The 12,524-nt window shown below is 42.0% G+C and overlaps 1 protein-coding gene across 4 annotated transcripts in view; it reads right to left on the minus strand.

Moving 5' to 3' along the window:
* Positions 1-12,524, minus strand: part of LOC124048373 (alpha-1,6-mannosylglycoprotein 6-beta-N-acetylglucosaminyltransferase B-like) — a 67,631-nt gene that overhangs the window by 20,822 nt on the left and 34,285 nt on the right. For all 4 annotated transcript variants that reach the window (XM_046369096.1, XM_046369095.1, XM_046369094.1 and 1 more), the window contains 3 exons: positions 6,651-6,820; positions 6,178-6,309; positions 5,829-5,962 (listed from right to left, as the gene is read on the minus strand). In XM_046369096.1, the coding sequence (XP_046225052.1) occupies positions 5,829-5,962; positions 6,178-6,309; positions 6,651-6,820 (436 nt within the window). The remainder of the gene's footprint in view (positions 1-5,828; positions 5,963-6,177; positions 6,310-6,650; positions 6,821-12,524) is intronic.

The raw sequence follows: 12,524 nt of genomic DNA on the forward strand, positions 1-12,524 counted from the left end.
ATGCCTAATGAGTCTAATATGCCTAATGAGTCTAATATGCCTAATGTGTATTATACGTCTAATATGCGTAGTGTGTCTAATAAGTCTAATGAGTCTAATATGCCGAATGTGTCTAATAAGTCTAGTATGCCTAATGTGTCTAATTAGTCTAATATGCCTAATGAGTCTAATATGCCAAATGTGTCTAATTAGTCTAATATGCCAAATGTGTCTAATAAGTCTAGTATGCCTAATGTGTCTAATAAGTCTAGTATGCCTAATGTGTCTAATAAGTCTAGTATGCCTAATGTGTCTAATAAGTCTAATATGCCTAATGTGTCTAATATGTCTAATTAGTCTAATATGCCTAATGTGTCTAATAAGTCTAGTATGCCTAATGTGTCTAATTAGTCTAATATGCCAAATGTGTCTAATAAGTCTAGTATGCCTAATGTGTCTAATAAGTCTAGTATGCCTAATGTGTCTAATTAGTCTAATATGCCTAATGTGTCTGATTAGTCTAATATGCCAAATGTGTCTAATAAGTCTAATATGCCAAATGTGTCTAATAAGTCTAATGTGTCTAATATGCCTGATGTGTATAATACGTCTAATATGCCTAATGTGTATAATAAGTCTAATGAGTCTAATATGCCTAATGTGTATAATAAGTCTAATTAGTCTAATATGCCTAATGTGTCTAATACATCTAAATATGCCTAATGTCTATAATAAGTATAATTAGTCTAATATGCCTAGTGTGTCTAATAAGTCTAATATGCCTAGTGTGTCTAATAAGTCTAATATGCCTAAGGTGTATAATACGTCTAAAATGCCTAATGTGTCTAATATGTCCAATTAGTCTAATATGCCTAGTGTGTCTAATACACTGTAGCGCAGTTGGTAGAGCATGGCGCTTGTAACGCCAGGGTAGTGGGTTCGATTCCCGGGACCACCCATACGTAGAATGTATGCACACATGACTGTAAGTCGCTTTGGATAAAAGCATCTGCTAAATGGCATATATTATTATATTATATATTTAATAAGTCTAATATGCCTAATGTGTCTAATTAGTCTCATTTGCCTAATGTGGATAATAAGTCTAATATATCTAATTAGTCTAATATGTCCAATTAGTCTAATATGCCTAGTGTGTCTAATATATATCTAATTAGTATAATATGCCTAATGTGTCTAATAAGTATAATTAACCTAATGTGTCTAATACTGTATGTCTAATATGCCTAATGTGTCTAATAAGTATAATTAACCTAATGTGTATAATAAGTATAATTAACCTAATGTGTCTAATATGCCTAATGTGTCTAATAAGTCTAATATGCCTAATGTGTTTAATAGGTCTAATATGCCTAATGTGTCTAATAAGTTGAATATGCCTAATGTCTTTAATAAGTCTAATATGCCTAATGTGTCTAATTAGTCTCATTTGCCTGATGTGCATAATAAGTCTAATACGTCTTATGTGCCTAATGTGTATAATAAGTCTAATATATCTAATTAGTCTAATATGCCTAACGTGTCTAATAAGTATAATTAACCTAATGTGTCTAATAAGTCGAATGTGTCTAATACTGTATGTCTAATATGCCGAATGTGTCTAATAAGTATAATTAACCTAATGTGTCTAATAAGTATAATTAACCTAATGTGTCTAATAAGTCTGTGTCTAATACTGTATGTCTAATATGCCTAATGTGTCTAATAAGTATAATTAACCTAATGTGTCTAATATGCCTAATGTGTCTAATAAGTATAATTAACCTAATGTGTCTAATAAGTATAATTAACCTAATGTATCTAATAAGTATAATTAACCTAATGTGTCTAATATGCCTAATGTGTCTAATACTGTATGTCTAATATGCCTAACGTGTCTAATATGTCTGTGTCTAATATGTCTAACACGGTATGTCTAATATGTCTAATAAGTCTAATGTGTCTAATATGCCTAATGTGTCTAATATGCCTAATGTGTCTAATAAATCTAATAAATGTCTAATAGTGTCTAATATGTTTAATGTGTCTAATACTGTATGTCTAATATGCCTAATGTGTCTAATACTGTATGTCAAATATCTATAATATGCCTAATGTGTCAAATGGGTTTAATATTTTATGTCTAATGTGTCTAATACTGTATGTCTAATATGCCTAATGTGTCTAATATGTCTGTGTCTAATATGTCTAACACTGTATGTCTAATATGTCTAATGTGTCTAATATGCCTAATAAGTCTCAAATGCCTAATGTGTCTAATAAATCTAATAAATGTCTAATAGTGTCTAATATGTTTAATGTGTCTAATACTGTATGTATAATATGCCTAATGTGTCTAATATGTTTAATGTGTCTAATACTGTATGTATAATATGCCTAATGTGTCTAATAAGCAGATAATTAACAGGAATGTGTCTAATAGGCACTTGTCATCTTAACCTCTGGATAAAGTGTATCTAAATGACTTAAATGTAAATGTAAATGTAATGTCTATACTAAATGTCTAATATGCCCGATGTGTCTAATAGGTCTAACACTATGTCTAATATGTCAAATGTGTCTGATAATTTATGTCTAATATGCCTAATGTGTCAAATGGGTTTAATATTTTATGTCTAATGTGTCTAATACTGTATGTCTAATATGCCTAATGTGTAATGTGTCTAATATGCCTAATAAATCTAACACACCTAATGTGTCTAATACTGTATGTCTAATATGCCTAATGTGTCTAATAAGTCTGTGTATAATATGTCTAATAAGTCTAATATGTCTAATAAGTCTAATAAATCTAATGTATCTAATATGTCTTATACTGTATGTCTAATTAGCCTAATGTGTCTAATAAATCGAATGTGTCTAATATGCCTAATAAGTCGAATATGCCTAATGTGTCTACAATGCCTAATAAGCATAATGTGTCTAAAATGCCTAATAAGCCTAATGTGTCTAATAAATCTAATAAGGTCTAATGTGTCTAATATGGTCTAATAAGTCTAATATGCCTAATGTGTCTAAAATGCCTAATAAGCCTAATGTGTCTAATAAATCTAATAAGGTCTAATGTGTCTAATATGGTCTAATATGTCTAATATGCCTAATGTGTCTAATAAATCGAATGTGTCTAATATGGTCTAATATGCCTAATAAGTCTAATATGCCTAATGTGTCTAAAATGCCTAATAAGCCTAATGTGTCTAATAAATCTAATAAGGTCTAATGTGTCTAATATGTCTAATTTAATGTGTCTAATAACTGAATGTCTAAGATGGTCTAATATGTCTAAAGTCTAATATGCCTTATGTGTCTAAAATATGCCTAATGTGTCTAAATCTAATAAGGTCCTAATATGGTCTAATAAGTCTAATATGCCTAATGTGTCTAATAAATCGAATCTAATATGGTCTAATATGCCTAATAAGTCTAATATGCCTTATGTGTCTAAAATGCCTAATAAGCCTAATGTGTCTAATAAATCTAATAAGGTCTAATGTGTCTAATATGGTCTAATAAGTCTAATATGCCTAATGTGTCTAATAAATCGAATGTGTCTAATATGGTCTAATATGCCTAATAAGTATAATAAGCCTAATGTGTCTAATAAATCTAATAAGGTCTAATGTGTCTAATATGTTTAATGTGTCTAATACTGTATGTCTAAGATGTCTATGTCTATGTCTAATACTGCCGAATGTGTCTAATATGCCTAATGTGTCTAATATACCTAATATGTCTAATGCGTCTAATATGTCTAATAAATCTAACACACCTAATGTGTCTAATACTGTATGTCTAATATGCCTAATGTGTCTAATAAGTCTAATGTGTCTAATGTGTATAACATGCCTAATAAGTCTAATAAATCCAATGTTTCTAATATATCTAATACTGTATGTCTAATATGCCTAATGTGTCTAATAAATCTAATATGGTCTAATGTGTCTAGTATGTTTGATGTGTCTAATACTGTATGTCTAATACTAAATGTCTAATATGCCTAATAGGTCTAACACTATGTCTAATATGTCAAATGTGTCTGATATTTTATGTCTAACATGCCTAATATGTCTAATGTGTCTAATACTGTATGTCTAATATGCCTATAGTGTCTAATACTGTTTGTCTAATATGCCTATAGTGTCGAATACTGTATGTCAAATATGCCTAATGTGTCTAATAAGTCTAATGTGTTTAATATTGTATGTCTAATATGCCTAATGTGTCTAAAATAAGTCTAATGTGTCTAATAAAACTGTATGTCTGTTATGCCTAATGTGTCTATGTGTCTATGTGCAGCTGTAGATGCCAATAGCTGTCAGGACAGGAGGAGACTATAACAAACAGCATTAGTACAGGAGAACGATAGAAAGATGTGGGGAAAAACGGTTGTTTTGGACCGGCGATGTCGACATCAGGGACCAAGAATGCGGGTAGTGACAGTTGAGTAATAACATTGGGAGCGTCTCGATGGGCCGACGTGAAAGGAGAGAAACAGACATAAATCACATGATGATGGAAATAAAAACTATTCTTAGGGGTTAGTGTCAGTGTGTTTGGATAGGCCATACACTTTGACTTCACACAGCTTCTCAGATTCATCCTAACAGAACAGAGAGAGGGAGGTGTGAGAGATGGGATATTTATTTTAAGAAATACAAGAATGTGTCTGTGAATGTGTGTGTGTGTGTGTGTGTGTGTGTGTCTGGGTATTAGTCCACATGTGTCAGTCCGTCTGTCCCCCCAACAGTTGTTTAAAAGGCCCTGCCAAATAACTCTCTCCTGTCTCCTAACTCTTCCTCACAACTGTGAAGAAGGTCCTCTCTGGGTGAATAACAGACTAATTTATCCTAGCTTGTCTCCAACACTCCTCCACAAGCACACCAGATGCGTAGCACCTCCATTCATCATCTTAGTGGGCTCACACCAACATGAATCATGATCAATATGGAAAATGGTGCAAATAGGGGAGCGATGGTTAGATAGAACCATTGCTTTCGACAGACAGACACACACACACAGACACACACAATAACCAATGCCTTCCCAAAGGCCCTGACACTCAGCAGATCCTTTCTAGCACTTCAAAGCCCCATCGACACCACCTCTAATCCCTTTCTCCCTCAGTCTCTTCCTCTCTCTTGAGCTGCCATCGCCGCGGGCAACATCCCTCTTGCCGCACGAGCAGCACAAATAAACAGCAGCGTTCTTGCCTGTGGGAGTGGTCCGGACTGTTCGGCGCTCTCCAGCTTGTCTCAGTCTAGTCGGAGTGGGAGAGATGACTAGGAAGTGTTTGAGAAGATTTTGGGAAGGGCAGGGGCTCACGTTTATTTAACCTGTTCTTAATCCTCTAAGTCTGCAGACATATGAAGTCTCCTTTGTGGAACATACATCAGCACTGCCATACTTAATAACACTCCCACAGTGTGTCACCACTGTTGGTCTCTAAATGGTAAAGCCCAACACTAAATACAGACGCATACACACACGTGCGTGCACGCATGAACGCATACACAAACAAACACACACAAATGCAAAAAAAAACATAAACAGACTTACATATACAGTACGAGTCAAATGTTTGGACACACCTACTAAGGGTTTGTCTTTATTTTGACTATTGTCTACATTGTAGAACAATAGTGAAGACATCAAAACTATGAAATAACACATATGGAATCATGTGCTTCCTTGTGCCTATCGTCAGAATAAACACCAATCAACTGGGATCTCTGGCTGAGCATTCCTTTCTTTAAAAACACAACGCAAGAGAGTTAGTTACACGTACGATCACATCTGTTAACCCACCCATACACATACAGTATACTCACGGAACATGGTCATGTACTGCAGTGGCTGTAGACGCCAGCTTCCCCATAGCGTGTTGTAACCATGGCTACGGGCATACGTCCCTAGGTTGAAAGCCGGTTCCGTACCAAAAGAGTCAAGGATTCGGAAGAGGCATCTGGAGAGAGGAAGAAATGTATCATCATAGGCATATTTCATTTTGTTGAACTGTATCTTATGTGACTTGAAATTATGTGTAAAAACTGTCTTGAATCTAGTACTTGCGAGTTTGCTTCATGGTAATGACATGGTAATGATATATATTGTTACAGTACCTTGGAATAAGGCTCATTTAATCCAACATGTTAACAAAAGTAACCAAAGTGTCATTACTGGTAGTGTTGGAAGGCCAGCCCCATGGCTCCCTGCAGATGGGCTAGGCCGTGGTAGTCTGTATAGATGAGGTCAAAGGGCAGGGGCATCTGGATGGGGCAGCTTCCTTTGCCCGGGGCTGCACCTATCACACTGCTCCACCAAACACAAACAAACACTCTGTGATGGTGAGATAGAACTCAAAGTGACAATGTATTTTGAGAGCTTTAAGTTGTCAAAGGATGATGATTATTCATGATTAGATCAGTCTTCAATAAATTTCAATGGATATGCAAAGCCATGATGTTGTTGGATATCAAGGTACTAGACATATTTTATTAAAAGGTGTGTAAAGCACACCTTGAATCCTGTACTTCTGGCTTGCCTTCCTGGTTATGGGTTCACTTAATATGGCCGCTGACCCATCCATCAACAGAACATTGACTTGAATGGGGATTCCCATTATAGTAATTCTATTTCTAATGGTGTGTTACCTGTGCAGGTGGTTCTGGGAGGTGGTAAAGGTCAGATTGTGACCCAGGATGAAGAGAGAGGCACTGAGGTCAGCCCACTGCACCAGCTCTCCCAGAGGCCCCCCTTGGTCCACCATGGCCCCGAACCGCTGGCCCGCACCCCCAGACAGGACCCCTGGGTAGAGCAGGACCTAGAGAGGGGGAGAACATGGAGGTGGAGGAAGATGATTACTCATGATTAGATCAGTCTTCATTACATTGAAATGGATACCTGAAGCCACGATGATGTTGGATATCAAGGTATTAGAAATATTTCTAGCACCTGGGGGCACATGCAGAAATAACTTTTAAAACAACCTTATTTGAATATATAGAGGTTTTATCACTTCAATATTACACATTCAACAATCATCCCACCAGCATATCAGCGCCAGCATTATGACTAACCTAAGGAATAGTAACTAAAAATAATTAAAGACATACAGTTGAAGTCGGAAGTTTACATACACTTAGGTTGGAGTCATTAAAACCACTCCATAAATTTCTGGTAAAAAAAAACTATAGTTTTGGCAAGTCGGTTAGGACATCTACTTTAAGTCATTTTTCCAACAATTGTTTACAGACAGATTATTTCACTTATAATTGTGGTCCTGTGTAGCTCAGTTGGTAGAGCATGGCGCTTGTAACGCCAGGGTAGTGGGTTCGATCCCCGGGACCACCCATACGTAGAATGTATGCACACATGACTGTAAGTCGCTTTGGATAAAAGTGTCTGCTAAATGGCATATATTATAATTCACTGTAACACAATTCCAGTGGGTCAGAAGTTTACATACACTAAGTTGACTGTGCCTTTAAACAGCTTGGAAAATTATGTCATGGCTTTAGAAGCTTCTGATAGGCTAATTGACATATTTGAGTCAATTGGAGGTGTACCTGTGGATGTATTTCAACGCCTACCTTCAAACTCAGTGCCTCTTTGCTTGACATCATGGGAAAATCAGCCAAGACCTCAGAAAAATAATTGTAGACCTCCACCAGTCTAGTTCATCATTGGGAGCCATTTCCAAACGCCTGAAGGTACCAGGTTCGTCTGTACAAACAATAGTACGCAACTATAAACACCATAGGTCCACGCAGCCATCATAGCGCTCAGGAAGGAAACGCGTTCTGTCTCCTAGAGATGAATGTACTTTGGTGCCAAAAATGCAAATCAATTCCAGAACAACAGCAAAGGACCTTGTGAAGATGCTGGAGGAAACAGGGACAAAGTATCTATATCCACAGTAAAACAAGTCCTATATCGACATAACCTGAAAGGCCGCTCAGCAGGAAGAAGCAACTGCTCCAAAACCGCCATAAAAAAGCCTGACTACGGTTTGCAACTGCACATGGGGACAAAGATCGCACTTTTTGGAGAAATGTCCTCTGGTCTGATGAAACACAATTAGAACTATTTGGCCATAATGACCATTGTTATGTTTGGAGGAAAAAGTGGGAGGCTTGCAAGCCGAAGAACAACATCCCAATGTCACGACTTCCGCCGAGGTTGGCTCTCCTGCCCGTTCAGGCTGTGCTCGGCGGTCGTCGTCACAGTCCTATTAGCCACTACCGATCCCTTTTTCGGTTATCTGTTGGTTTTGTCTAATTGTTTTCACCTGTGTGTTAGTTAATTAGTATCTGTATATAATGTAGGTTGTCCAGTCCTTGTTTTGTGCGGGATTGTTTGTTTTTGTCATTTCGTTTCGGCTGTCGGTGTTTTTGTGTTTTATTTCTCCGGTTTGTCTGTTATTTCCTGTTTTGGATATTTTTCACCGTGTTTGTATTTTGGATTGTCCTTGTTTGTTGTTCACCGGAGAATAAACCTCTATTCATTATTTGCTCTCTGCGCCTGATTCCACCCACCTTGACTAGTCGTGACAGAATCCCGCACCTCCCATGGAATCAGCAGGAGCAGCAGCGTCTCCTCTCCCATCGATGGAAGAGGTGGTCCTACATCATACCATCGTGATTCACCGGATTGGTTCTGCTATGGACCAAATGATGGAGAGAATGGATCGATGGGAGAGGAGTGGCCTCCCCACCTCATCTCTAGCAACCCCTTCTCCAGCACCTCCTGTTTCTGCGACCACATCTGGCTCTGGGGCTCTTCGGCTGACACTCCCACGGGAGTTTGACGGATCGGCGGCTGGGTGCCAGGGTTTCCTCCTTCAACTGGAATTATACCTGGCTACCGTGCTTCCTGCGCCCTCTGGAGAGGAGAGCGTGCTCGCCATCGTCTCCTAATTGACTGGGCGAGCCCTCGAGTGGGTCAACGCAGTGTGGAATGGTCCGGACTCGGCTAAGGATAATTACCCAGAGTTCACCCGGCGATTCCGAGCTGTTTTTGACCATCCACCCGAGGGTCGGGCGGCGGGTGAACGGCTGTTTCATCTGCGTCAGGAGACGAGGAGCGTACAGGATTTTGCCCTAGAGTTTAGGACGTTGGCAGCAGGAGCAGGATGGAACGACAGCACCTTGATTGATCATTTTAGATGTAGTCTCAGGGAGGACGTCCGCAGGGAGCTGGCATGTCGGGACACCACATATTCACTGGATGGACTTATCGATCTGGCTATCCGTCTCGACAACCTGCTGGCTGCTCGCGGGCGTTCGGATCAGGTCCTGTCGTTTCCAATCCCCAGCCCCCCTGATCCTATCCCTATGGAATTAGGAGGTACAGCTTCGAGGGGGACCGGAGGAGGAGTGTCCTCCTGCACCAGTTGTGGTCGACAAGGGCACACGTCTGACCGGTGCTGGAGGAACTCTTCTAGGAGTCGGGAGGACAGGCAGAACACTGCTCGATCACCCCAGGTGAGTAAGCACCAAACTCATTCAGAGCTTCCTGTCGGTCATGTGTTTGTATTGATTTCTTTCCCTGGGTTTTCACCCTCTCTACAGCATAAAGCGCTAGTCGATTGAGGCACAGCTGGGAATTTTATGGATCATGGGCTTGCATTAAGGCTAGGGATTCCCCTGGTGTCGTTAGATCAACCTTTCCCCGTGCACTCCTTAGATAGCCGACCATTAGGGTCAGGAGTAATTAGGGAGGCTACGGTGCCGCTGGACATGGTAACGCAGGGTGATCATAAGGAGCAGATTAGAATGTTCCTTATAAATTCACCTGCGTTTCCAGTGGTGTTGGGGGTTCCCTGGTTAGCTCAACACAGCCCGGTGATTTTCTGGCGACAGGGGGCTCTTAAGGGGTGGTCAGAGGAGTGTTCAGGTAGGTGTATAGGAGTTGCCGTTGGTGCGACTACGGTGGAGAGTCCAGACCAAGTTTCCACAGTGCGCATTCCCTCTGAATATGCCGATTTGGCTATCGCTATCAGTAAAGGGAGGGCGACCAAATTACCACCTCATCGTCGAGAGGACTGTGCGATAAACCTTCTGAAAAACGCTGCACTTCCTAGGTGTCACGTTTATCCATTGTCCCAGGAGGAGACAGTTGCGATGGAAACATATGTTTCCGAATCGCTGGGACAGGGGTACATTCAGCCCTCCATATCACCCGTCTCCTCAAGCTTCTTTTTTTGTGAAGAAGAAGGATGGAGGTCTGCGTCCGTGTATTGATTATAGAGGTCTAAATTCCATTACAGTGGGGTTTAGTTACCCACTACCTCTCATCGCTACGGCAATGGAATCATTTCACGGGGCGCAATTCTTCACAAAACTGGACCTGAGGAGCGCGTATAATCTGGTACGTATCCGGGGAGGAGATGAGTGGAAAACCACATTTAGTACTACTTCTGGTCATTATGAGAACCGCGTCATGCCATACGGTTTGAAGAATGCTCCAGCCGTTTTCCAATCCTTCGTAGATGAGATTCTCAGAGACCTGCTCGGTCAGGGAGTGGTAGTGTACATTGATGACATCTTGATCTATTCTGCCACACGCGCGGAGCATGTGTCTCTGGTGCATAAGGTACTTGGGCGACTACTGGAGCATGACCTGTATTGCAAGGCGGAGAAATGTGAGTTTTTCAAACAGTCCGTTTCCTTCCTGGGGTATCGTATTTCCACCTCCGGGGTGGTAATGAAGGATGATCGCGTTACAGCCGTGCGTAATTGGCCGACTCCGACCACGGTGAAAGAAGTGCAGCGGTTTTTAGGGTATGCCAATTACTACCGGAGGTTTATCCGGGGTTTTGGCCAGGTGGCTGCTCCCATCACCTCACTCCTGAAGGGAGGACCGCTGCGCTTGCGCTGGTCAGCAGAGGCGGGCAGGGCTTTCAGTCGTCTGAAGGAGCTGTTCACCAATGCGCCCGTGTTGGCGCATCCGGATCACTCTTTAGCGTTCATAGTGGAGGTGGATGCGTCCGAGGCTGGGGTTGGAGCCGTGCTGTCCCAACGCTCGGGCGTGCCATCCAAACTCCGCCCCTGTGCTTTCTTTTCGAGCAAACTCAGGCCAGCGGAGCGAAACTATGATGTGGGGGACCGGGAGTTGTTAGCTGTAGTCAAGGCTCTGAAGGTGTGGAGACATTGTCGGAACTAGAAGCACATGCATTTCGCTACACTTGCATTAACATCTGCTAACCATGTGTATGTGACAAATAACATTTGATTTGATTTGACATTGGCTTGAGGGGGCTAAATACCCTTTTCTCATCTGGACTGACCATCGTAATCTCGAGTACATCCGGGAAGCTAAGAGACTAAATCCACGTCAGGCTAGATGGGCCATGTTTTTTACTAGGTTCCAGTTTACCCTCACATATCGGCCAGGCTCCCAAAACACCAAAGCTGATGCACTGTCTCGCCTCTATGATACAGAGGAACGGTCAGTAGAGCCAACTCCCATCATTCCACCGTCATGTCTTGTGGCACCGGTGGTATGGGAGGTAGATGCTGAGATAGAGAGGGCCTCACGGTCAGAGCCGGGTCCTCCTAACTGTCCAGTAGGGACCACGTACGTGCCGAGGGTGGTCCGGGACAAGCTGATTAGGTGGGCTCATACTCTTCCCCCCTCAAGTCATCCTGGTATCAAGAGGACAGTGCAGAGTCTGAGAGGGAAATACTGGTTGCCCACACTGTCTAAAGACGTGAGATTTTATGTCTCCTCCTGCTCAGTGTGTGCTCAGAGCAAGGCTCCTCGGCACCTACCTAGAGGGAAATTACAACCCCTCCCCGTTCCACAACGGCCGTGGACACATTTATCGGTGGATTTTCTTACCGACCTTCCCCCGTCCCAGGGAAGTACTACGATCCTGGTCGTTGTGGATCGGTTTTCTAAGTCCTGTCGTCTTATTCCGTTGCCCGGTCTTCCTATGGCCCTGCAGACTGCTGAGGCTTTGTTTACCCATGTCTTCCGGCACTATGGGGTGCCTGAGGACATCGTCTCTGATCGGGGTCCCCAATTCACGTCCAGAGTGTGGAGGGTGTTTATGGAGAGACTGGGGGTCTCGGTTAGCTTAACCTCAGGTTTTCACCCCGAGAGTAATGGGCAGGTGGAGCGCGTTAACCAGGATGTGGGCAGGTTTCTGCGGTCCTACTGTCGGGACCGACCTGGTGAGTGGGCAAGGTATGTTCCGTGGGCCGAACTAGCCCAGAACTCCTTACGCCACTCCTCTACTAACTTGTCTCCTTTTGAGTGTGTGTTAGGTTACCAGCCGGTCCTGGCTCCATGGCATCAGAGTCAGACCGAGGCTCCTGCGGTGGAGGAATGGGTACAGCGCTCCAAGGACACCTGGAAAGCTGTTCAGGACTCATTACGGTTAGCGGGAGAATGGCAGAAGAGGAGCGCTGACCAGCACCGCAGTGAGACCCCCGTGTTTGCACCGGGGGACAGGGTCTGGCTCTCGACCCGAAACCTGTCCCTCTGTCTGCCCTGTCGGAAGCTGGGGCCGCAGTGTGTGG

Source organism: Oncorhynchus gorbuscha, linkage group LG11 (assembly GCF_021184085.1).
Source record: "Oncorhynchus gorbuscha isolate QuinsamMale2020 ecotype Even-year linkage group LG11, OgorEven_v1.0, whole genome shotgun sequence".
Lineage (NCBI taxonomy): Eukaryota > Metazoa > Chordata > Actinopteri > Salmoniformes > Salmonidae > Oncorhynchus > Oncorhynchus gorbuscha.